This window comes from Diabrotica undecimpunctata, chromosome 7 (assembly GCF_040954645.1).
Source record: "Diabrotica undecimpunctata isolate CICGRU chromosome 7, icDiaUnde3, whole genome shotgun sequence".
NCBI lineage: Eukaryota > Metazoa > Arthropoda > Insecta > Coleoptera > Chrysomelidae > Diabrotica > Diabrotica undecimpunctata.
In genome coordinates, this window is record NC_092809.1 from 36753456 (window position 1) to 36780694 (window position 27239).

The 27239-nt window shown below is 34.3% G+C and overlaps 1 protein-coding gene across 10 annotated transcripts in view; it reads left to right on the top strand.

The window, feature by feature from the left end:
• rg (A kinase anchor protein rugose) overlaps positions 1–27239 on the top strand; it is a 742603-nt gene that overhangs the window by 190422 nt on the left and 524942 nt on the right. For all 10 annotated transcript variants that reach the window (XM_072537071.1, XM_072537077.1, XM_072537078.1 and 7 more), the window contains exons 11-12: positions 10576–10721; positions 14968–15181. In XM_072537071.1, coding sequence (XP_072393172.1) covers positions 10576–10721; positions 14968–15181 — 360 coding nt within the window. The remainder of the gene's footprint in view (positions 1–10575; positions 10722–14967; positions 15182–27239) is intronic.

Here is a 27239-nt window from a genome sequence, read left to right on the forward strand (position 1 = left end):
GAGGAGATCACCCAGCTAATTATAAAGGATGCGAGTATTACCGTAATTTAAATAGAAATAAAAATAACGCACAAACTACGTTTAATCACCACCAAAATATGTCGCAAGCACGCAACCAGAAACTTTATACCTAATAGAGTAAGACCAAATGTAAGCTATGCTAATGTATCAAATAATAGACAACCTCCTGCTGCTGCTACTTCAGACAACCAAGATTCAAACTCTATTCTTATGAAGTTTTTAGAAGAATTCAAAGCCATGTTTAATCAAATCTTGCAACAAAACGGCAGGTTAATAAACATGCTAAGCAAACTCGTACGTAAATAAAATTCTTTCTACGAATAGCTGAATGGAACGTCAATGGCCCGCTAAATTATAAGGACGAGGTAATAATATTTCTACAATAAAATCTAATAGATATATTAGTAATAAGTGAGACACATTTTACAGACAAATCTATTTTAAAATACCGCATTATCTAACATACCATATTAACAACCCAGACAAGATTGCACATGGAGGTACAGCAAGCTTAATCAAACAATCAATTAAACATTTCATGGTGCAAAGTTATGTAAAAGACTGTATCCAAGCTACAGTAATTAAATTGCGCTCATTACCTTACGGAATAACAATCGCAGCTGTATATTGTCCTCCAAAACATAATATTAAAAGAACAGATTTCGGATTTTACTTCAATACGCTAAGCCCAAAATGTATCGTAGCTGGTGACTTTAATAGTAGACACACTTATTGGGGATCAAGGCTAATAATAACAAAGGGGAGATAGCTCTATAGTTTAATGCAAGAAAATAAATACTCCTTTTTATTAACAGGAACCCCAACGTACTGGCCAACGGACCCTAAAAAATGACCAGGCCTCTTAGATTTCTGCATCATAAATATATCTATGGAATATCTAACACCTTTTGGGACATAATTCCAAGTTATGACCTATCATGAGATCATTCACCAATTATTGCAAAAATTAGCACCTGCGTAATTAACAAACATCCCACTCCAAAACTGCATGGACCTAGATTAGATTGAAAAATTTACCGAAAAATCGTGGATGAAAACATTAAATTAAACCTAAGACTAAAAAGCACTTTAGAAATAAAAGCAGCTACAAATAGCCTTATGACATTATTGCAAAACGCTGCAAAAGAAGCAACACCGAACGATGCAGACAAAAATAAAATAGGGGATAGAATAAAAAAGCTTATTGCCGAAAAAAGAAGAGCAAGAGCTAAATGGCAATGAAGTTAGAATCCAGCAGATAAAACGTTTTACAATCGCTTGTAAAACACAAATGAATAAATTAAAAATAACCAAAAATTACAAGGGAAGAGTCAGTCAAAAAATACGTAACACAACTTAATAGATATGACCGTTCAATATGGAAACCAATCAAATTATGCTTAAAACCTAATACAATATCACCACGAGTACGAAAAACCACAGACACACAGAACCGGTGGGCAAGAAACGATAAAGAAAAATCAAAATCATTTGATGAACATTTAGCAACAGTATTCCAACCACACGACAATCAAGAAGATCAAGAAATTATTAATTATATAAATTCAGAACAACCGTCAGTAAAGCCAATAAGACTAACAACGCCAAATGGACTTAAAAAAGAAATCTTGAGACTAAATATTAAAAAGTCACCAAGAATTGATCTAATAACACCAAAAATGCTAAAAGAATTGCTCAAAAAGGTTATATTAATTCTTACATATATATATATATATACATATATATATATATATATATATATATATATATATATATATATATATATATATATATATATATATATATATATATTTAACGTAATATTAAGCTGTACTTATTGGCCTAACAATCTAAAAAATGCAGAAATACTTTTATTCCCAATACCAGGAAAGGATTTCAGTGAAGTCTTATCTTATCGAGCTATTAGTATGTTGTCGATAATGTCTAAATTACTAGAGAAACTACTATTTAATAAAAAGAATAGATCCAAACTCTACTGGCGCAGACTGAATACCAAATAAGTTTGGATACCAAATAAGTTTTGAAGCTTTTGATAAGTTTTGCAGAAAGGACTTCCTTATAAAATTAAACAAATAATACCACCATTCTTTCGAATAGTTACATTATACTTGGAAAACCGACAGCTCAGAACAAAAGTAAATGGAGAAATATTCAAAATGCATCCCATTAAGACGGGAATTCCACAAGACGGCGTTCTGGGACTTCTATTATCTTTATTGTATACATCTGATCTACCAACTTCAAATAACTTAACCATTGGCACATTTGCAGATGACACAGTAGCACTCACAAATCGTAAACACATCAACATAGCTACACAAAAACTCCAAGACTACTTGTATGAGCTCGAAAACTGGCTGGAACAATGGAAAATAACAATAAACGAAAGCAAGTCACTCACATAACTTTTACTTTACGACGAGAAACACCACCACCCATACACGGTGTAGGTAAAAGTTTATTGTCGGTATAGTAGAAGTTAACAGGATATCTAACACATATATAAAATCATATTTTCAGCGAATAGGCAAAGATAACAATCATTTTCCCCTTGGTCTCCCCTCCACATTCCTTATGCATGCCCATTAGTGAACGCCAGACGATTACTTCCGATCCAGCTTATAGGTAAGAAACAGCGGCAGGGTTGCCTTATTACATATTTGAATTAAAACATTGAATTGATTCAAAAAATTGGAGATCAGTGGCGTGGTTATATTGCCATTCAAAACTGGATGATGATATTAAAAATGAAACACTAATTAACACAAATACTGGTAGAAAATTTCTTAAATCCATGAGAAATTTACAGATTCGCATTTTTATTTGACGAAATTGTAACCTAATTTCCAATAAAATAAGATAATTTTGGCAACATCGCGATCGTCCTTTCTCTTCAATGGTAAACTGCGTAAGAGGCAGGATGAACACTATGCTATTTATTTCATTTTGGAGGTAACCGCGTAAGTGTAAAGATAAAAATTTGATATGCCGACTGTTTATACAACAGAAGAACGGGTACAAATAATAAAATGAGAATAAGAAACTATTAATTTATTTATTATGGATTTTGAAAATAGGCCAATGCCTATAGAAAACACTGTATTGGCCATTATTCATCAATTTGAAAAGGCTGGCTGTACTAATGGCAGATGTAAAAAATGCTGCCCATCAGATCAACCTCGCGAAAAGAAAATTTCTCAAGAACGAGAAATTAGAGAAATTCAAGTTTGTGCATTGACTGAAGCGACGCCGTGTTCAAGTAAACAAATTGCCGATGAAGTTGATTTGAATGCAAAAACAGTGAGAAATATTTTGAAAAGAAACAACTACCATTGTTATAAAGTACAGACAACTCAAGAAATATTTCCTGATGATCAATTTAAACGGATGCAATTTTGTGAAATAATGATGGAGAGATGCCATGCAAATAATAATTTTTTGAAAAATATTTTGTTTACAGATGAGTCTTCCTTCACAATTCACAAGATAATCCATCCGTTGTACGTTATTGGTCTCAAGAGAATAAACATTTGAGTGTGTCTGTGCGTACGCAGTATCCACAAAAGTTGAATGTTTGGACTGGAATTTTCCTAGACTATATTATTGGTCCTTTTTTCATTAAAGGCAATTTAAACGCAGTCAAATATCTCCAATTACTGCAAAATTAAATTATTCCTGCACTTCAACTTCTTCAAATTAACTTCAACGAAATTTGGTTTCAACAAGACGGCTATCCTGCGCATAATGCAAAAGCCGTTAGAGACTATTTAGCGTTAATTTTTGCTGAACGTGTCATTTAACATTTAATTTAATTACCTAAGAATTTGGTTTAGAATTTCTAATTGTTTGTAATTATTTTTAATTTAAACAGTAGTGTTGGAATTATTTTTTATTTGATTTCATTTTTATAGAACAAATTTTATACTTTTATACTAATTTTATCTTTTTTTGTTTTATTTTTATAGAACTAATTTTAATTTTCACACCTACTACCTCCAAAAAATCTAAACGAAAATATGGTTTCAAAGATATTATTTGGAAAATACCAAATAATATCTTATTTTTAATTAAAAGACATAATTTTTCGTCCAGTTTAAATTTAATATAATACACCTACTCCTTCCTAATGCTTTACTAGTACTATCTTTATTTATTATGCTTTATGAAAGACCAACCCATTCACCCATTCAATACGCATTGCATACCAAACTAGTTCTGTTCTGTTCGTTACCACAGTATTAAAATCAAAGTGTCGTTACTTTGACGACGCAACGTTGCCAAGTAATTTTGTATGAAGCTTTTTTATTGTGGCGTCATAATGCAGTTTATTATTTTTATTGGGAATAAGACACAATGTGACTTTAAAATAAGCTTATTTTATGTTAAGGTTTCCAATTTGGAAATCGTACTTAAAATACAAAACATTAATAAATTTTATTTATATAAAACGATTTCCAAACTGGAAATCAAAATGGTAAATTAAACTTATTGTAAAGTAAAATTGTGGCATATTCTTAATAAAAAACAGTAAGCTGCCATTTAAATCAGTTCGTCCAAATTTAATTATCTTAAAACATTGTTCAAATGATAAAAACACAACAGGTCAACTAAAACCAATAAATTTAGCAACATTGAACTTCCCCTCTTTTATTATGTCCACTAATGCATTTTCGACGATATAAAGGGCGGACCTAATATACATATCTCTTTTTAAACAGGTGTTTAAAATCTCACTCCATCTCACATAAGGTCTATACCGACCATAAACTTTTAGCTACACTGTATATCAACAATGTGGAAATACCCAGGTCGAAAACAACTAAATACCTTGGGCTACAGCTGGACCAAACGTTGTGTTGGAAGGAACACATCAGCAAAAAAAGAAAACAAATATAACTAAGACAAAAAGACCAATTGGCTAATTGGAAAAAACTCTAAGCTGTCAATAAATAATAAAATTTTAATTTATAAAACAGTTATTAAACCAATATGGCATAGAGCTGTGGGGCTGTAGTAATCAATCCAATGTTGCTATAATGGAAAGATGCCAATCAATAATCTTAAGAGCAATTGTTAATGCACCCTGGTATGTAACCAACCAAAGAATCTATGGGGATCTCAACAGTAAACGATGTAATTCAGCAAAATAAATCACAATACATTCAAAAAGTGAACACACACTTCAATCCACTAATTTCCTCAATACCTCAACTTCAAGTTATCAGAAGTCCAAAGCGACGTTGGCCAACAGACCAGTAACATGGACACGTGATACTCTCACTGGAGTGGAGCACATCACGCCAGAAATTGTTAATTTATTCGTTATAATAAAAAAAATTCTCCGTGAACAAGGATAATGGGTGGAGAATTCGCCATGAGACTGATATGACTCAAAAGTTATGAGCCAAAAACCCTGTAGAATTCGGCATTTTATCCAAGTCAGGAAAATAATATTTTTATTTTTTCTAAATAAGGTTTTTGGATATTCTGTACCATAATGGATTTAATGGCCAATGTCATATTAACAACTGACTCTGCATATGATGGTGAAGTATGTTAAGCGTGTGGGATATTATATTTAAAAATAAAATGCTTTTGGTAGAAGAAAACTTATTTAACCACATTATTATCGATTAATACTCATACCTTAATAATATAAAATACATAATCATGTTAAACGATATATTCAATTTCCGATATTTTCCATTCGAGCGCCATTCTGAAAAGGTAATCCTAATTTCAATTAAAAAAGTTAATTTCGTTACCTAGGAGGAGCAATACAAAGTTATCTTGTTGACTTCAATTTGCTTTGAGACTCTTTTGTAGTGTCATGCTTTTAAAACGAACCTTAATCCTTACTTGTCACCGAAGCTTTATATTACTAACATAAAGCTCTCTTTTTGAAACAAATTAGATTTCGCGAAACTGGTAAAAAGGAAAAGCATGAAAATTAAATTCAGCAGATATTCAATAAAGACATGTCTTGATTCTACGTCAATAGATTATTTCGAATGGGATTCTCAAGGTGGTGAATCGAAATAAAAAAATACGATGGCCTAGTTCAAAACATGAACTTTTTCAATTTAGGAAAAAAATTTATTTTAATTAATCTGTTTGATATATAAAAAAATTATACTGTATACATTTTTTTAAAACTTAGTTAGAAAACGGTAATATGACGAATAATTTAATGCTTTACCTAATAACTCCATAGCTTGATATATAGATGGCGCCACTGACAACAATTGTGTATAATTTAGTAACAACCTTCAAATGCCACCTGCCAAAACTTGAGATTAATCAAATTATTATTTTACAAGTTATACTTGATTACATGAAGCCATTTTTGAAATTTTCAAAACCATGTCTTCCGAATTTATTGTAAAATTGCAATTTCTTGCAAAATCTTTCATCATCGTCTGTTCTTCGTATACCTCCGCTTCTTCTGTCTGCTCGTTGTCTCCACACTGTAATTTTTTGTGTCCAACACCCGTCATTCATTCTGGCCATATGATCCGCCCAGTTTCACTTCAGCCATGCTGTGCACTCTATGACATGTGTGACGCCTATTCCTCTTATTATTTCCTCGTTTCCTAAATGAAAAGAAATAAAGCTCCGGGATAAGGCAATATCGTTATTGAAGCCGCAAAGATTGACGGCTAAAGAAGAAAATATAAAGGAACTGTTCAGTTGACCGATATTGCTCTTTTTCCATTTTTTCAAAATCCGCGAACACCGCTTCTTTACGCAGTCAAGACAAAACTACGAGTCCGATTTGGCTGAAATTTTGACATTAGCTGTTTATGAGAATGTACTACATGATAAAATTAAAAAATGTAAATTTCTATGAAAAATCTAAATAAATGAAATAAGTAAATTTCTCTTGCGATAGTGGCGCCATAGACTTGTGAGGTTAAGTACTTATCGTATAGACGATGATGGACGGGTGTTATAGTTTTCTTTTTGAGAATGTATTATAAATTATTACGTAATAAATAACGAATTGGTTGCTCGTGTATGTCCATTTTAAACTTGGTAGTAGAAATAAATGACAGACGTACTCACAATCTATTTATGTACTTAGTGAATTTACAATCTCACTAAAATGCTACGATTATAAGTATATTGATAAGTGTATTGCCCTCTGCATAGAACAAAAACCTTTTACATTTGAAAGCGGGCAAATATAATTCAAACTTTTGCTTTTGAAAGCGGGCAAATATAATTTGAACCGAGGAAATAATTGCAGGATTATTAGGCAATTTGTAGTTTGCAGGATCAAGGTTATACACCAAGATCAAGATTATACAAGTGTATGCTCCCACAACAACACATCAGGAAGAAGTAGTTGAAATGTTGTACGAAGATTTGATAACAGCATTAGAAGAAAATGATACAAAGTATACCATCATTATGGGAGATTTCAACGCAAAATTAGGTAAAAAAGAAGAAAATACTGAAACTAAAATAGGGATGCATGGTTATGGCACACGAAATGAAAGAGGACAAAAATTATATAACTTCTTAGAACAACAAAACTTATATGCCATAAACACACACTTTCTAGAAACCAGCAAACCGAAAATGGACGTGGATATCTCCTGATAAAAAGACGAAAAACGAAATCGATTACTTCTTGTGTGGGAATAAAGACATTTTTTAAGATATAACTGCTCTTGATCGATTCACAACCGGCAGCGATCATTGCCTTTTAAGAGCAAGGATTCTTGTTACAACAGACGAAAACCAGTAGAAACAGACCACATAATTATTGTAATCAGATAGATCAAACTAAAATGCGACAGAAGGGAGATGAGTACAGAGAAGTCTTAAGAAAAGAATTTGTAGAACATTATCAACAAGAATATTTCTACGTGAACACAATTAATAAAGAAATGCAACTAAAGCTCTTGAAAGCAGGACTGACTGTTGCAAAGAAAACGAAAAATAAAAAAGACAGAATAAGTAATGAAACAAAACGGTTGATGGAAAATAGACGCACATTTCTAAGCGAAGGAAATCGAAACACCGATGGTTTGAAAGGATTGAATAAACAAATAAAGAAGGGAGTAAAGGAAGATTTAAGGATCTACAATGAAAACAAGGTAGAAAAAATAATAGAAAATAACCGAGGCCTGAAATGCTTAAGATCAAACTTAGGAAAGCCTATAATAATCTTATTGAAGGATAAAGATGGAAAAGAAATAAGAGAAAAGAACTAAATCCTAAAAGTTGCTCAAACATTTTACGTGATTTATATTCCTCTAACAAGAACCCAGATAACACTGCAAAGGAAGATCTTAAGATAAAGATAACGAATGTCAACTCAGAAATACTCCCTAACATAGAGTCCTTTGAGATAAAACAAGCTATGGCACAATTAAAGAACAATAAGGCTCCGGGCCCAGATGGAATACTTATAGAAATGTTGAAGGAAGGGAGTGAAATTATTCTCGAAAAGTTGAAAAAAAAATTTCTTCAACGAATATATTCACAGAAGAGAAGTCCCTGATGCATGGAATGAAAGTTTGACAATACTTTTCTTCAAAAAAGGAGACAGGGGAGATCTGAAGAACTATAGCCCAATCTCCCTGCTGTACCAAATGTACAAACTGTTTATGAGGGTAATAACTAACAGGTTAACGTCGAAGCTCGATAGCTATCAACCGGTAGAGCAGGCAGAATTCATAAAAGGTTACAGTACAGCGGATCATCTTCTTACAGTCAGAACGCTAATAGAGCAAGCCAATGAATATCACTTGAACTTATACATTGGCTCCGTTGATTATGAAAAGGCATTCGGCTCCATAGAACTTTGGGCAATAGAATGAACAACTACAGGATAGACTTCCGATACAGAATGCGCATACATAATATTTACAATAAAGCTACAGTGAAAATACAAATAGATGCAAAAACCAAAGCTATACCAATCAACTGAGGAATTCGTCAGGGAGATGTTATTTCACCAAAGCTATTCACACTTGGACCGGAAGACGTGTTCATAAAGGAATATATGTTAATAGAAGTAAACTGAGTCAGTTGAGATACGCTGATGACATTGTAATATTCGCTACAAGTTTCGAAGAACTACAGACCATGATGACGCAACTATTTCAAGCTTGGTCTTAAGATGAACTTGGAAAAAAGAAAAATAATGACAAATACACCGAACATTAGAGAAATAACGTTAAACGACGTAACAAATAAAATCAAACTGCCGAAATTACCAGAAGAATAAGGTTAGCGTGAGCAGAATTTGGAAAACTGAGTTGAATCTTGAAAAGCGCAATACTACAAAAATTGTAATACTACAAAAGAACAATATTTGAAAACCAGAATTTACGATCAGTGTATTCTCCCTATAATCACGTATTATTCACAGACGTGGACACTGACCAAGTCTAATATGGATAAAATAGTAAAGGCACAAAGAGCGATGGTAAGATCAATGCTCGGGGTGAGACTTATAGACAAAAAAATAAACAAATGGATTAGAAGCAAAACCAAAGTAAAAGACTCAGGAGAACATGCTGCCAAATTAAAATGGAACTTCGCAGGACACAATGCCCGACTGAAGGATAAAAGATGGAACCACGAAATACAACAATGGAGATCATGGTTAGGAAAGAGAAGCAGAGGAAGACCACAAATGAGATGGACTGATGACATTAAGAAGATCGGAGGACACAACTGAAAGCAAGTGGCGCAAAATTTAAAACACTGGATTGATTTGGGGGAGGTCTATGTCCAAATTTGGATTACTTAAGGCTGAAGAAGAAGAAGAAGAAGAGGATAGTTTGCAGGAAGTTGAACAAACCGTAATTAAGCTACTAATCGATATGTTTCACAATTATATACGGTGAAACTATACAAATTCAGGAAATTAAGAATAATGTGAGATTACAAATTAATGGACTAATTTGTCATTAAATGGTTAGCGACGAACGGTTTCGACCACAACAGTTTTCTGGTCATCATCAAGTCACCGGTAAAGTACAATCTTTAGAATTATTCCGGTACAAAGTCTGTTGTTAAGATGGCGTGTTTCAAATGCTCATGTATGCTGAAGTTTTGTCTGTGGGTGTTCAGCTTATTATATCTTACATCTTATTACATCGACCTAAAAAGGGGGTAAAAGGATCGATGAATAATAAGCGGAACATCCATGGCCAAAACTTTAGCATAAATGAGCATTTGAAACACGCCATCTTAATGACCTGGCCCTGTATTGGAATCAGTCTAAAGATTCTAAAGATTGTACTTTACCACTGACTAAATGATGACCAGAAAACTGTAGTGGTCGAAACAGGTTACAAGACTGTACGTTTCTCATTTATTTTGACTATCCAGTTTATTACGTAATAATATACGCTATAGCGTATAGGATATCCTATCTGAGAACATTCTACGATGTTATAACAATATGAACACTATATTGCATTTGAAACTCTTCGTAATTTAGGTAATGGTTTCGACCGTTAATTTATCTTCGTCTTCCTAATTTACCTTTGGTTTTTGTATTTTTTGCAGGATGTTAAAGCCGTGATAACTCACTCCATCCACAGTACGTTAAATTCAGTTGGGGGAATCCAAGTTTTGTTTCCTTTGTTTTCACAACTTGACCTGCCTTACGAATCCAACGGTTCCTCAGATGCGAAAAGAGACCCGACGTTGTGGTAAGTAAAACTTTAGAAATATATTTAGAATATTATATTAGAATATCTTCAATAATGCCATATTTTGCTCGTAAGAAATTAGTAAAATATATAACGTGTTGAGTATCAATGAATCATAAATTTCGGATCGTAAAGGATGGTAACATTTTTGTAAAATGTAATTAAAAAGGGGCTGCTACTGTGAGCCGGACAGCGCATGTCATAAGAGCTGCTAGCTAAGACATGGCCACAAAATGTATTTATCGTTAATAAGGGTGTGAGTCCATTAAAATTTAATAGGATTAAATTTAATATGGAAGACAATGATGCTAGATAAAAAGTATGTGTTTTATCTCGCCAGGTATTAATTACGCAAGGGTAAAGAACCATGGACTAAACTGTAAACTTGTTCTCGAAATTTATGATTTATAAATTATGAGGATGACTAAAGCGACTTTTTGCTCTTTGATATTTAATATCAAAATGCTTACAAAAGAATGTTTAGAATTTGGTTTAAAATTCTTTCTCTACGCATACACACACAACTAGCATTTGAGTTTGCTTTAGATGAAACAGGAAAAGATTTAGTCGATGTTACTGACCCATATTTTTCAACCTGTTAGCCTGATGAATATCGTGGAAATTATTTTATATACTCGTATGATAAAAATAAAACTATTCGCAATTAAATTTCCAATCAAATGTTGCTTGCTACCAATTAGTTCAAAAAGTTTTCATCGTGTAGAAATTAAAATTCGCGTAAAATTTGTAAAATTGGCTTAAGGAAAATTCACAAGATGATTAAATCGAAAATTTAACATGTCAAATTTGAGAATAATTGCAAAACAATAATATGAAGAAAATGGAATGACCGTTTTCAGTTGGAAGATAATATGAAATACTTATCAAAAGAATTGAGGGAACAATTTGTTAATCAAGAGGGAGATTGGACAAGTCTAAACCAAGCTGTATTTCACTGACTATGCTATCGAGTGATGTAAAAAAAATAGCCGGTACTTTGTAACAGGTATTTGTCCAATACCCAAAGTACCGATTCCTCGTTGTTAGAAATACTCATTACTTTTGGTACAGAATAAAAGTATAACCAAACTAGTAAACTAAGTGAAATATCTGGATGTCGGCAACACAAAACAACACTAATTCTCTGTCGATTAGCCTGTTCTTCTTCTTCAGGTGCCATCTCCGCTACGGAGGTTAGCAATCATCATAGCTATTTTAATTTTTGAGGCAGTAGATCTAAATAGTTGTTTTGAGCTGCATCCAAACCATTCTCTCAGGTTCTTGCCATGAAATTCGTCTTCTTCCGATGCTTCTTCTGCCATCTATCATTATTTGCATTATGAGACGCAGGATGCCATACTTCTCGCCCCGCATCACATGTCCGAGATACTGTAGCCTCTTAGTAATCAGCATTTCGAAAGCTAAACCGAGGCGGCGACGTGGTGTAATGTAAAGACTAAAGATGCTTGCAGAAATGGGTGGGGGTTTCTTTGATATTTACACTATCATTTACTTACAACCGTAATAAAAAAAAACCTACTGTTTTTTAATATAAATGACAAGAAATAGGCAGAACTATGGTCCAGAAAAAGAATCTAATATTTCACTTTGTTAGTTTAAAATTTTTGTTTGATTTGAGTGAAGTTGGGAAAAAATATGCTATTTTTATTTTTTCGGTTTGTCGATTAGTTTGTGTTTTGTGAAAATATTATGTATATTAAATAAAATATAAATAAGTTTTTATTATGTTTAATAAAATCACATTTAACCAAGTTTGGACTATTTTTGTTAATAAGTACCGAAGACTATTACTACTACCTTTTAAATACTAATCACTAAAGTCACAAATATTGTACTGTAACTGAAGACTAAATGTACCGAAAGTAACGAGTATAGAGTACCGGGTATTAATATTTAAAGTAACGAAAATTTACATCACTTATCAGTATTCAATAGATCATTTTTTGTTTTATTAAAAAGTATATAACAATTAATAGTTTATAATAACTTTGAATAATATTTAGTTTACTTCAGACTTAAAATTAAAATCTGGAGTTCGACAGGGATGCTTAATATCCCCTATTCTATTCAATATATATATATATATATATATATATATATATATATATATATATATATATATATATATATATATATATATATATATATATATATATAGTGAACATATTATGCGGCAAGTTTTTGAGGAATGGCAAGGTGGAGCAAAGATAGGAGGAAGAAAAATCAAAAAACCTACGTTATGCTGATAACACTGTTATATTGGCGTCATCACCAGAAGAACTGGAACAAATTATGAATAGGCTAGGCACGGTGAGTACGGAATATGGTTTAAAAATAAATATGCAGAAAACCAAAGTGATGATCATCGATAGAATCAGAAACAACCAAGAAGAGATTAGAAACATGACAGGTTACGAAGTGGTCCGGTAATTTAATTACTTAGGCTCCGTTAATACTTACAGTGGAGGATGCGAAGATGAGATCCGCCGACGCATCACAATGGCCAGATCGGCAACAGCCAAACTCACAAAAATTTGGAAGAACACTGACATCACAAAAAACACAAAATGACGCCTTGTTCGAGCATTGATATGCCACCTATGCTTCAGAAACTTAAACAATAAAAAAAGCTGATTCAAAGCATATAATGGCATTCGAAATGTGGGTCTATCGTAATGTTGTGCATACTGTCGACCGCCCATCGCACAAATAACTCAATTCTAGCAGAACTTCACATAAAAACTAGACTCATCACAACTATCAACCAAAATATACTATAACATTTGAGATATTTTGTACATATAACTAGAAGAAGAGAAGGCATGGAGCCAATGATAGTTGAAGGTAACGTAGCGGGTAAAATATCCAGAGGAAGATCTCCAGTACGATGGTCAAATAAAGGACATCACTGCTTGCTCATTCTCCGAAGCAAAACAACACGCACAGGAGAGGGATAATTGGACAGAAATAGTAAACCAAATTACATGATGCCACTAGATACCTCCTTACGAAGGAGAAAAGATGTTTAAGATGCTGTTAAGAGAAAAGAGGAGGAGGAATATTTAGTTATTTTGCTAATTTATTCGTAATACGTATGTTGTATACGTTAATATAGGCCTTTCAAGTACTAGGGAATTAAGTAGTTAAGAGAGAATAACAACTAATCTTTACTTGACGAAGTCTACAGTTATTCTGATTTATTAATCGAATGTAAAGTGGTATTTAAATCACCCTATTGCTTACCCGAATGCTGCCCAAGCTAACTTTCTTCTTCTTTTTATTTCTTCGGTTTGAATTTCCCTATTTAGTATTATTTTTTGTCCTAAGTATATATATTCTTTAACTTTTTCTATAACTTTATCGTTTATTATTGTCCCGGTGTCGTCGGAGTGCATGACTTTTGTTTTGTTTAAATTCATTTTCAGTCCTATTTTAAAAGATTCGGTATGTATTTCTAAAAGCATGGTTTGCATTTCTTGTAGGTCAGTAGCTATCAGGATTATGTCATCTGGGCAGCATTCGGTAAACTGAACTATATACTCAGAAATCAACAAATTCAATTACATCTTAGATCTTAAGTTTTTGATGCATGCATTATTTCGACATTAACTTATGCGGCACAAACATGGACAATCACAAAAAAGAATATACTTAGAGTCACTCAACACGCGATGGAAAGAGCAATGCTAGGTATATCACTTAAGGACAAGAAAACAACCACATGGATAAGACAGAAAATCAAAGTCACCGATGTGGTGCAAAAATCATTAAAGTTGAAAGGGGAATACGCTGGACATGTAGCTAGGAGCGTACTAAACAAATGGCACAGATCAATTTTAACCTGGAGACCATACCAACACAAAAGACCCAGAGGCAGACCTCCTATGAGATGGACAGATGATCTAAAAAAGGACTGCCGGGAAAAATTGGCTACAAATAGCGTACAATAAAAAACAATGGAAAGGAAGACTTGAAGAGGCTTATGTTCAGATGTGGACGTGAATGGCTAGACGAAGAAGAAGAAGAAGAAGAAGAATTGCTTACCCAGCAGAAGCGACACCTTAATAATCCTGACGCTTTACATTTAAAAATATAAAACAATATAAACAATAGTAGATATTTGTATAATACACAATCTTTACTCAAATAATATATTATATTATCAAACGGAATCTATTGTGTATTTACCTGATCACACTATAATCAAAACAAACTTTTTTTTCAGCGCTAAACTTTTGGGATTCATCTGCGAATTGGTGGAAACTTCCCCAACTGTTCAGCAACACATGATCCAAAACCGAGGATTCCTAGTTATTAGTTTTATGTTGCAAAGGTCGTCGAGAGACCATCTAACGATAGATGTCCTAGGATCGTTCCTCAGCCTCACCAAGTATCTAGTTACCTGTCTAAGTGCCAATAGCGAACTGCTCTTGAAACAGGTATGTAAGGAATGAAGTGTGTTATCGATATTTTTGAATTGGTGTTTGGTTTGGAATGTACTAGAAATTATCACTTAATTTACTATTCTATCATTTACTGGTATATTTGTACTTTTATACAGTTACATTTCTAGTATATTTCTACAAACTGAACACTGCAAATTTTCTTATTCAACCTGTTTACTATGTCAAGAAAATATGACGTTCAGATATTGCTTCTATTTTGAAAATTTTGGTTTCTAAATAAAGGTACGGGTTAATTAAGTAAGAAATGTTCTACGGTAGACCAAATTCATAACTGGCATTGATTTTGTTTTCTTTATATGTTCGGTACGTTTATTTAATCGAAATTTTTTTAACTTGCTCTCCGATCAGGAGAAGATATTAAATAATGTATGAAAGCAAATTATTGAAGCCTAACAAGACCGGCAACTTTGATATACATGTGAATATTTTGAAAAGTTAGTTAGATCAACTAAGCCTAAAGAATCGGCTGAAGAACCGAGAGACCTTTTGTTCCACATGAAGAATTTTTTATTGTCAATTAGTCTTTTATGAATACACCACGATACTAGATACTAGCAAAAATGTTCAGAGACGATCTGCCATCTTTCCTTCATCCTCCCCTATCGTTGACTCTAGACCAGAAAATAACGCTATTATTCACGATGCAAGTTTACGTATAATCGTGTCTTATTTCAAGATGGCGGCACATAAACACGCCCATAAGTATGTGAATATTTGGGAAAGTTAGTTAGACCAACTAAGTGTACAAAATCGGCTAAAGAACCGACAAACTCGTTGTTTTTCATGAAGAATTTTTTATTGTTGTGATTCAGTGTTTATTGAGTACATCATGATATCTATGTACACCAGATTATTTGAATAGATCAAAACCAACTTCTATCAAAACATGTTCAGAGACGATATGTTTAATCAGCCAATAACATCCATATAGACATCCGCCCTGTTTCCTCCAACGTCCTTTACTCTGGACTATTTGAATCTATCTGGTTCCAGCTTTTTGTTTCATTTTAATCTGCCATCTAAGTGGCGACCTTTCCCTTTCTATTTCTCATTCCTTGTTTGTCAATGTATAATTATTTTGTTGCATCAGTAGATGAGTAAGGTTGAGTAAGGAGCTCTTCACTATGTAAACTTACGTAGCCTTGTGCCTCATTACAAGATGGCGGCAAATGGTCACACCCATAAAATGGCGGCTACATGTAAATCTACTTCCATTTGTCATATGTCTGTCTTAGGGTACCCTAAGCAAAATTCCAGTTAATTTTTACTACTTGAGATGAAAGATCTTTGATATTATGGTTTTATTATGAATTCAGCTTTTACATATTATACATTTGCCTTCATTTGTCTTCATTTCACTCAATATTGGGTAAATATGAATATCTCATGGAGTTAAAACATCCGTATTCAATCGGACTCATTGTCTTCTTATTTTCTCCGGTGATTCCATTCTTCTCTGTCTTGGACTATTAGGGAAGCTTCATGTAGACAGTAACCAATAATTCCTCGGGGTTTCTTTACTCCGGATATTGAAGACCAGAACAGACAAACAACTAAGCGAAGATGTTTTAATAAAGAGTGATGTTACACAGGGATACGTACTGTCCGTCCTACTTTTTATATATATATATATAAGCGGGGATCCTACAGCTTCTGCCGCTTCCCGCATTTCGATCGCCATCTTTTTCTATTTCTCCAGGTGTCTTCATCAATGGCTCTATCTTTCATGGTTTCAATAACACCTTGTATCCAAGACTTGGCTGGTCTTCCTCGTTTCCTTCTATTAGTTGGATTGTATTCCATAGCTCTTTTTGGCCATCTGTTGTCGTCCATCCTCTGTACGTGTCCATACCATATTAACTGTCTAGTTTCTATTCTTTCAGAGGTTGTATGTACTCTATCTGTTTTTCTTCTAATTTCAGAATTAGGTATACGTTCTACTCTTGATATACGGCAAGCTCTTCTTAGGTAGTCCATTTCAACCGTGTCAACTTTTTTCTTTCCTTTTACTGTCATTTGCCAACATTCTGCTCCATATGTAAGAATGGGCTCTACAATTACTTTGTAGATAGTCATTTTAGTTCTCATAGTAGCTTTGTTGGACCAAAGTATCGAATTCAGAATTTGAACACTCTTCCTGCCTTGTTGCACTCTATAGTCTATATCTCGTTCCGTTGTTCCTTTACTGCAGATAATACTTCCCAAATATTTGTATTCGTAGCACCTTTTCATTTGTCTAATTTCCAAATCCGGGTCTTCGTCTTCATTCCCTATTCGCATATATTCTGTTTTAGACATATTCATACTCATCCCCCATTTTTCGTATTCATCTTTGAGCTTTCTAAGCATATAATCTGCATCTTCTTCACAGCTTGCAATTAGTACTTGATCATCTGCAAAGAACAGCGTTGTCAGATAATGGTTGTTAAGCTTCAGCCCCATTCCCGCACATTTTTGTCTCCACTGGTGCAGTGCTTCTTGGATATATATTTTGAATAGGGTGGGGGAAAGACAACATCCTTGTCTCAAGCCTTTCGTTAGTGTAAATACCCTTGAGAAAGTATTTCCTGTTTTTACAGTGCTTTGAGGACATTTATAGATGTTCAGTATTGCTTTTAGATATGTTTTACTAAGGTCCGTTTTCGTCAAGACACTAAATAAGAGTTTTAAAGGAACTGTATCATAAGCCTTCTCCAGATCTATAAATACCAGATGCGTAGGGAGGTTTCTAGCTGTTCGTTTTTCAATTACTTGTTGAAGGGTAAATGTGTTGTCCACGCACGATCTTCCTGCTCTGAAGCCGCTTTGTTCTTCAATTTCTTTATACTCCTCTTCTATTCTTCTTTTCAATATACGACCATATAACCTTCCCAGCGAGCTAGTTACGCTAATGCCTCTATAATTTCCGCATTCTTTTCTGTCTCCCTTTTTATAAATGGGGCTAATGTGGGCCAAATTCCAATCGTCTGGAATCGTTTGGCCTTCAATTAAGCATTTATTAAAAATATTCACTATGCTTGTCAAAAGAGCATCCGGTCCATGTTTCACCAACTCGATGGGAATGTCTCCAGGCCCGGGTGCTTTTCCATTTTTCATTTGTTTCAATTCTTTTTTCAGTTCTTCTTTGTTTATCTTATGCACCTCTGAGTTTTCTGTCATTGAGATATGGTCAGGTCTTTCCATAAATTCGTGCCTACTTTCTGTTAATAGCGTTTCGTAATATTTTTCCCACTTTTTATTTTGAATCAGGTTTATATTTCCCTCATCTTTTCTTTCTTTTCTAACACTTTTTATGAATTTCCAAGCTTGTGTCACTTTGGTTCCTCCTAAGCATCGGTCCATCTCTTCGCATTTCTCTTCCCACATTTCGTTTTTTCTTTTAGTGACTTCCTTCTTTGCTTCCCTGTTGAGTCTGCTGTAAATTCTGCGGTCTTCTGAGTCTTTCGTGGATAGCCATGTTTGATAAGCTTTTTTTTTGTCTTTAATTAATTTTCCTACTTCTTCGTTCCACCACTCAGGATTTTTTCCTTTGTCAGCTTCTTCGTACCCCAATGCCTCTTTGGCCGCCTGATGAATGCAATTTTTTATATCTTGATATTCTTTTTCGGCTGTTTCTCTTCGAGTTAAGTGAGTTAGTTTTGAGGCTAGTCTAAGTTTGTAGAGGAATTGTACTGATTCTTGTTTGAGGCTATCAATATTATATCTTATCTTTGTGGAAGCTGCTACCTTCTCCTGTTCAATTTTGTTCTTGTTTACTTTCCTGTAGTGTATGGTTATTTTTGCGACCACCATATAGTGGTCAGATCCGCATTCGGCACCACGATACACCCTTACGTCATTTGTTTGGAGCCTTTTGTTTTCTGGTTGGATGAGATAGTCGATTATAGATTTTATCTTTTTCTTTGGTTGTTCCCAGGTAAATTTATGTATATCTTTGTGCTGATAAAATCCATTCATTATTTTAAGCTGTAATGTTTCACAAAGATCAATGAGTCGCTCTCCGTTGTTGTTTATTTTGTCTTCACCATATCTTCCTACCACATTGTCTTGTAATTTTTTGCCTACCCGAGCATTGAAATCTCCTAATAGGCATATTTCTTTGGATCGGTTTACATGGGTCAACACGTCAAGCAATTTGTCATAGAATTCATCCTTAACTTTTGTATCAGAATCGTCACTAGGAGCATATACTCCTATTATAACTATCGTCTCCCCATGTTTCTCAAGATCCATCATAATGATCTGCTCGTCTATCTCTTCCCAACTCTTGATATTGTTTTTGAGTTTTGTATGCACGGCTATAGACACACCTCTTTTTGCTCTTAATGATTTTTCAACTCCACTGTATAAATGAATATAGTCGTTCTTGATTTCATTTCCCTTTCCTTTCTTTTTTGTTTCTGTAAGAACGCATATGTCTATTTGTTGTCGTTCTAATTCTTGAAAGACTTCAGTTTCCTTGGTTCTTAGACCTTGTACATTCCATGTGGCCAATCTCATAGTCCTTTTTCGTAGCAGTCGTCGTCTTTTGTTTCCGTCCTTATTCCGAGGCTCTTGATCGAAATTTTTAGCAAATAACTTTTTTCTAGAAGAAGGGGTGCTGGCCCATCGTTCAAACCCCCAGACTTGGAGGACCAGGATTTGTGAAGAGTATGTAGTAGGAGTAAATGTAGTGATCCGTCTGCCCTCGGAAACCTAATAGCCATTCGGGGTCGGAAAAAAACGAGAGTTAGCCAAGAGAGGCTGATAGGAAAGATTAAAGACATTTTACTCAAGACAAGTTGAAACAGAGTAAAATGTGAAGGCCCTTATGATCCGCCAGGTGCGTTTCATCTACTTTTTAATATCTACTTAAAAGAGATATTGAAGCAGTCCTGGAAGACATCGATGATGTGGTACCAATAAATGGAGCACGCCTGATTCATTTCAGATATGCATACCACACAATAATCTTAACAGATAATTGTAAGGCCCGCTTACACTAATTATAGCAGAAACAAGTCAAGAATACGGCCACAACTTTTAGTATAAGCATCTTTTAAACGACTGGAGGCTTTTGAGATGCGATGCTATAGATGAATGTTAAAATTTCCTGGGTGGTTAGTGTATCAAATAGTCAAGTCATGGGAAGACGCTGTAAGAATCTATTAAGAAACACAAGTTAATATATCTATGACACATGTTAGTTTTCTGTGTCTGCTCTCATAGCATGTCCAAAGTATTTTAATTGTCCATTGTCCTGTGGTCGGTCTCCGAAATACGTAACATACTTCAACAGAACATTTCAGTGGCGTCTATCTTAATTCTTAATTATATATCTTATATCTTAATTATATTAAGCAGTTGATCACCCTCATTTTTAGAATTCGTGAAATTTGAGAGTACTTCCATATTTTGCCATCTTTCCTTCGGCGACTTTTGCTCCGGTAAGCTAATATTCGGCTTAGGTGTATTTACATGGTGTATCAAGCAGATAATGGTGTTCTACTAAGTTAGAAGAAATCGCAATCTCGTCTGACAAGGTCAGACGAGAATGATGCTTTAAATTTAAAAACTGCTCAAACAACTTGTTGGAAAGAACACAGAAAGCAGAACCGCTTAGATAATTTTACTCGTGAAGAAATGGTCTGCATGATCTATAGTGTTGTAAAATAAAAGACCTCTGGTCAGATGACTCGAAGAAAGAAATTTTACTCAACAATGAGCTGCTCAAAAAGCACTATTATACTATCATCATTGCTGCATAATATTTAATAATATCTGACGCAATTTCAGGGGTAACGGTACTAAGAAATCATTCCAGTTCGCGACGAATAGGCCCTAATTACCTATATGACAGTTTCTGTGAAAATTTCCGACGGTTGGTCAATAGTTTAAATGTTTTTATCTCATAAAGTTATTCCGCTTGTTAGGCTTGTGTAAAATACATAAGTTATAGAATTTTCTTGTAACGATAAATTTTACGTTTGTTTGTTTCTTTGGAGATCAAAAGGGTTTTATGTAAGATATTTTATATACCTTGAGAATATGATATATACCGTATGAATACCGTAAGAAACCAAAATTTGTTTTAAATATTAAATTTACCCAGTTATAAAACAAATCGAATGTGTGAACGACGATGATTTTGATTGCGTCGATCCTTCGGCCCCCTCTGTAGATTCTTCTGTGAGAATGTGTCTAATTTTGATGTCTCAATTTGCTAAGTTCCCACTGTAGACAAGGATAACATTGAAGATGACTCCATAGAGGGAATCGAAAGCTAGACGCAGCCAAAACTACGCGTTTCAACCCGACAAGTCCTACCTTAGTCTTTTTAAGTAGTTTGCACTATTAGCTGTAGTTAGTTGTACATAAAGATCATCTCGTGTATGCATGCAATAAAAATTAATATATAGAAATATTCGGAATAAAAAGTTCTGGTTCTACATATTCCTTCGTTTGCTTATAGATTAGCTTAAGTCCATAAACTGTATGGCTAGCTGAATTTCTTCTCCAGCTGTATTAAGTTTTCGATTTGGGCAATTAGTTTTGCGTATAATTATGGTGTCCATCTTCTATATATAGTGTATATTTTTTATCCAAAATCTTCGCACTAATGACTGAGCTTATCTAAGGACCCTACAGTCGTAGTATCTGCCAATATTATGGTGTCGACATATCTAATATTGTTAGAAGTAATTTTTTCATACTCTTCGAAATAGTGTTAAGTTTCGACTATAACATCATCCTTATGTGCCAAATTACCGTTTTCCGAATAAATTTGGGAGCAGTAAATGGTAACACGAGTCTAAATCTGCTGAATGTCGTGGGTGGTCGATAAAGTTGTATTCTTGGTTTAATTTTGAAAACAAGAAATTTTTATTAAGAAGACAAACCAAAAAATTTATTTCGAGGTTATAGGCTTGGGTTAAACATAAGTAAAATGTTTTGGCATATTAACAGGTTGTTATGTGATTAATTTTGACATTTTTGCTGAAAATACGAGGTTAGTATAACATTAGTCTAGCCCAAATAAGAAAAAAAACTATGTTTGATATTTTTTCTTATGTATTTTTCATCATAGCCTCTTCTTCGCTCAATGAACTTAAAGAGACTATGTTCCAATTTTTTGTCTCTTTCGAAAAGTATTTTTTTCAACCGGAAAACGGTTCAGTGACCTGCATAGTAAAGCACACTTATAGCTTTACTCTTTTTCGATCAATCTTTGTGAATAAGGCCGAGTTTTAATGGTGTAATTAATTCTAGATATGCCCTCAAAATTTTGAAGTTTTTTTCTCCAACAATTTCTTTTTATCTCTTATTGCATAATTTTTTTTTTCCCATTCTAAGTGCCCTTTTTCTTCCATTCTGACTACTTACATTACTCCAATGCATCTGTTTTCATTCATTGCAACCATGTCTCTATAATTTTTTAGGTTTATTTACCCCTGTTTATTTTTTCGGTGTCTCTTTTAGTATTTTACAATAAAAGGGCAAGAAATATTCAAAATATTTGAGTTAAAAACGCCGAAACACCTGCACGTGCAAATGCTGAAAATGTGCAGCTGAATCAAAAATAAAAAGTACAAAGAGCAAACAGCATCCCAACGTGTACATTTCATGACTAATTGGTATTACATTTACAAACAGCTAACTGTGTCGTTGTTTTCTATTTAATTTGTAATTTTGTTCGTTTGCAGGTATAATTGCTGAAAATAACTAGTCATTAAATGTGTAATTTACACGTGTGCGTAGAACAGGCAGTCATTTTGTTTGTCGATTTATTTGTTTTGAGATTTACTCCGCCGCCCTTTACCAAATATGTGTTTACAAGGACGATATGAAAACTTATTGAAGTAAAAAAATCAGTTTTGTATTGATAAAATAGATTTTATACCCAATTAGTTCAATACTGCTATTTACAAATATTCAATTGTATTCAATTCAGTCTCGAGACTATCAGTATAACATCTTTATCATGTATTTAGCAATTTCTTACAATTTTTCATTGTTTTCTTCTTTAATATACTCTCCTTCCGCACCACTATATCCCTATATGTGAACCTTTCACTCTGCGAAGCAGTGCTGCATGTCATATTCTGACAAAATGTTGATTAACTGCACCTATTTTTGTTTTACGTCGTCTAATAACACCCGCTTGGTTCCTTTCAAGCAGAATTTGATTTTTGGGAAGAGGTAGAAGTCACTGAGAGTTAAATCTGGCGAATAGAGTGGGTACTCTATGATTGTATCCTGGTTTTTTCGTGCGTTGTTGTGATGGAGGCTCCAAGAGTTCTCTTTCCACATTTCGGACCTATTTTAGAGAATTTTTTCTCGGATTGTTCGTAAAAAATTTTAATAGTAATATTGATTAACCCTTTGATTTTGTGGTACCTACTCATTTGATGTAGAATGAAACTACATTTCACCCCTTAGACCACCACTGTAGAAAAAAAAAACAGTCAACATCGACTTAAATTTAGGCATACCTTCCTCACATTTTTCTCTCGGATAATTAATTTTAAGTCTTCCACTGCATGGATTGTTTGGTTTCAAAATCATATTGAAAAATCCATATTTCTTCAATAGTTCTGATCCGTAAAAGAATCCTTTGCAATGTATTTCAGACTGTCAGAATAAATGTCGCTACGATGCATCTCCTATTCCGCAGTTAGGAGTCGGGGCACAAACTTAGTTAGCACACACTTTCCTTATGTTTAGTTCCTAATAAGACAAGAAAACTATGATCCATTATTGACTACATTATCATGAACCACAAAAGCTCCATCAAAGTGAAAGACACCAGAGTGAAAAGAGGGGCAGAGTGTGGAACAGATCACAAACTTGTGGTGGCATGGATGGAATTCCCCTATATCTGGACAAAACAAAAACATTCATCGATTGTTACAACGGGAACGACAATAAACGAAAAGAGGCTCAAATTACATCTATTGCAGGAAGAATCAATAAAAGATATATACAAAAGAAGACTAGACCAAAAACTAGAAGAATTCAGATATGACACGTAAGATGAAATGCATGAACACATAAAAACCTGCCTGATTTCAGCTGCCTTAGAAGCTCTTGGAGAAGACGACCAAAGGAACACCCATCAGAATATCAAATTAAGGGAAGACACATTGAAATGCATAAAAGAAAAGAAAAAACTACACATAAAATACCTAAACACCAAAAAACAGGAAGACTTAGACCTATATAGAGCGAAAAACAGAGAGGTAAAGAAAAGAGTAACAAATGAAAAGAACGAACGATGGGAACAAGCATGCACAGAAATAGAACGACATATCGGAGGAACGAGAAATTCAGAATCATGGCGAATATTAAAAGCACTTCAACGAAATAAGACAGAGAAAACCCAGATCGGCAAAATTAGTGAAAACGAGTGGCAAGAATACTACGTAGAACTACTTACAGAAAACCGTCCCCAATTTCAGGAAGAGAATATAGAACATGCAGGAAATGGGGCATACGACCAGATATAAATAAGCCTGGCAGAAGTTAAGAGAGCAATCAAGACATTGAAGAACAAAAAAGCCAAAGGACCCGGAGGAATACCAAACGAACTAATTAAAAACGGAACGGAAAAGTCATTCCGCATGCTACATAGAATGTTCGAAAGAGAAATGGAGAAGAAATACCTGCGGAATGGACACAAGCATACATCACATCCATACATAAGAAAGGAAACAGGAAAAAATGTGAAAACTATAGAGGAATTAGTATAATATCGTCGGTAGGTAGACTTTACGGGAAAATTATTAAGGAAAAACTAGAAACTGAAATAATAGGAAAAATTGGAGAAGACCAAGCAGGGTTCACAGTAGGAAAATCATGCTTAGATCATACGTACACATTAGAACAACTGATAGAGAAGAAAATGGCAAAAGGTAGACCGGTCCATCTGGCCTTTGTTGATCTAAAGAAAGCATATGACTCAATACCTAGAGTCAAATTATGGGAAGCAATGAATGATCTCGGAATCCGACAAACACTAATAAAAGCAGTTAAAGCACTATACAAAGAAAACAAAGTAGCTATTAAATGTGGAAATAAAGCCTACAATCCATTTAAGACGACAAAAGGACTTCTACAAGGCTGTGCTACGTCCCCTACTCTGTTTAAAATATTCTTGGAAAAGACACTCAAACCATGGAGGAGAAAGTGCGAAGGAATGGGCATACCAGTAAGAGACGAATACCTATACACCTTAAGTTTTGCCGACGATCAAGTAGTCATCGCACAAGATGAAGAAGATCTCAGCTTTATGCTCAGAAAACTAGAAGAAGAATATAAAAACAACGGAATGGAAATAAACTTAGAGAAAACCGAATACCTAACAACAGAAAACAAGGATATGAGAAACCTAGAGATAGACGAGGGAAGACAAATAAATGGAACAGATAAATTCAAGTATTTAGGAACCATAATATCGAACCAGGGAACAACAGAAGAAGATATAAACAACAGACTGAGACAAACAAGAAACTGTATAAGACAACTAAACTCAGTGTTGTGGGATAAGAACATTACGATAAAGACAAAAAAGAGAATATATAATACCCTGACAAGAAGTATCCTGACATATGGGTCCGAAAACTGGACAATAAACAAGAGAAATAGAGGTAGAATAAGAGCAGTAGAAATGGAGTTCCTGAGGAGAAGCTGTAGACTTACAAAAAGAGACAGAATTGAAAACGCAGAGATTAAGCGGAGAATGGGAGTGCAATCAGACATAATCGACTATATAGAGGAGAAGAGACTATCCTGGTACGGCCACGTCAGAAGAGCGGACAGAGGACGCTGGATAAACAAAATCACAGAATGGAGCCCGATTGGAAGAAGAAAGAGAGGAAGACCCCGAAGGTCATTCAGAGATGAAATTGACGAGGCTATGGAGAAAAGAACCCTGCGAGATTGAGACTGGAATGACAGGGAAAATTGGAGAAAACGGTTGAGTGAAGGAAGACAGTGAAAACTGTGGAAATCCTTAGTAGTAGTAGTTCCTAATGCAAAATTTTGTCTGTTAGTTTTTTAATATATTACGGTCCACATATTCAGCAACGCCTCTAATACCTAAACTAGTGACCTAAGTCACTGTTTAAACGTTTAAATCACTTTTGAAAATTATAGGCCACTCGGCACGCTCTTCATCTGCAACATCCTTCCTCCCCCAGCAAAATTCAGGCACGGGATAGCCAATCATCCTCGTAAACAATCTGTAAAGGGTCAAATCCTTCCGATGCGGACTTCCCAAGTTTTTACAAAAATGATGAATTGATTGCATATAAGTCTATTCACAAAGGGTTACAAAGAAAGGACTTACAATTGGTTTCTACTGTAACTTAGACGACCGGTTTCGGGCAATACAAATACAGCCCATCATCAGGTCCATAATAAAAAAGCTAGTTAACCAATAGGTTATTGAAAAAAGTAGAAGAATCGAACAAAGAGACACGGCAGGATAAAAAGCTAAATAAGCAAAAAATATCAAGAGAGTTAAGGAAATATGTATCAAAATACAATACAGAAACTGTTTCGGTAGAAATAGAACAGAATAGCATTAAGACGTTGAAAATATCTTCCATTAACAAGTTGGAAGCCTTCGAAATGTGGACCTTGCGAAGAATGTTCCGCATACCATGGACAGATAGGGTGAGAAACGAGGAAGTCCTAAGAAGAGCAAATACTGAGAGAGAATTGCTCAGCTTGATCAAGGCACGAAAGATTGGATACCTGGGCCACATCCGGAGAGGGGAAAAATACGCAATCCCTCAACTAATTATCCAAGGAAAGATTGAGGGCAAGAGAGGAGTAGGTCGCAAACAAATGTCGTGGCTGCGAAATATAAAGAACTGGACAGGCGTAACTAACACTGGCGAACTTTTGCATGCCGCAAAAGACAGACGTCTGACCTTAAGATAATTCGCCAACGCACTATAGGTGCACGGCACCATAAGAAGAAGAGCATTAAGAAAGATAGTATCTATGAATATTATTGCTCTTGTACAATTATTCCATTGATACTTGT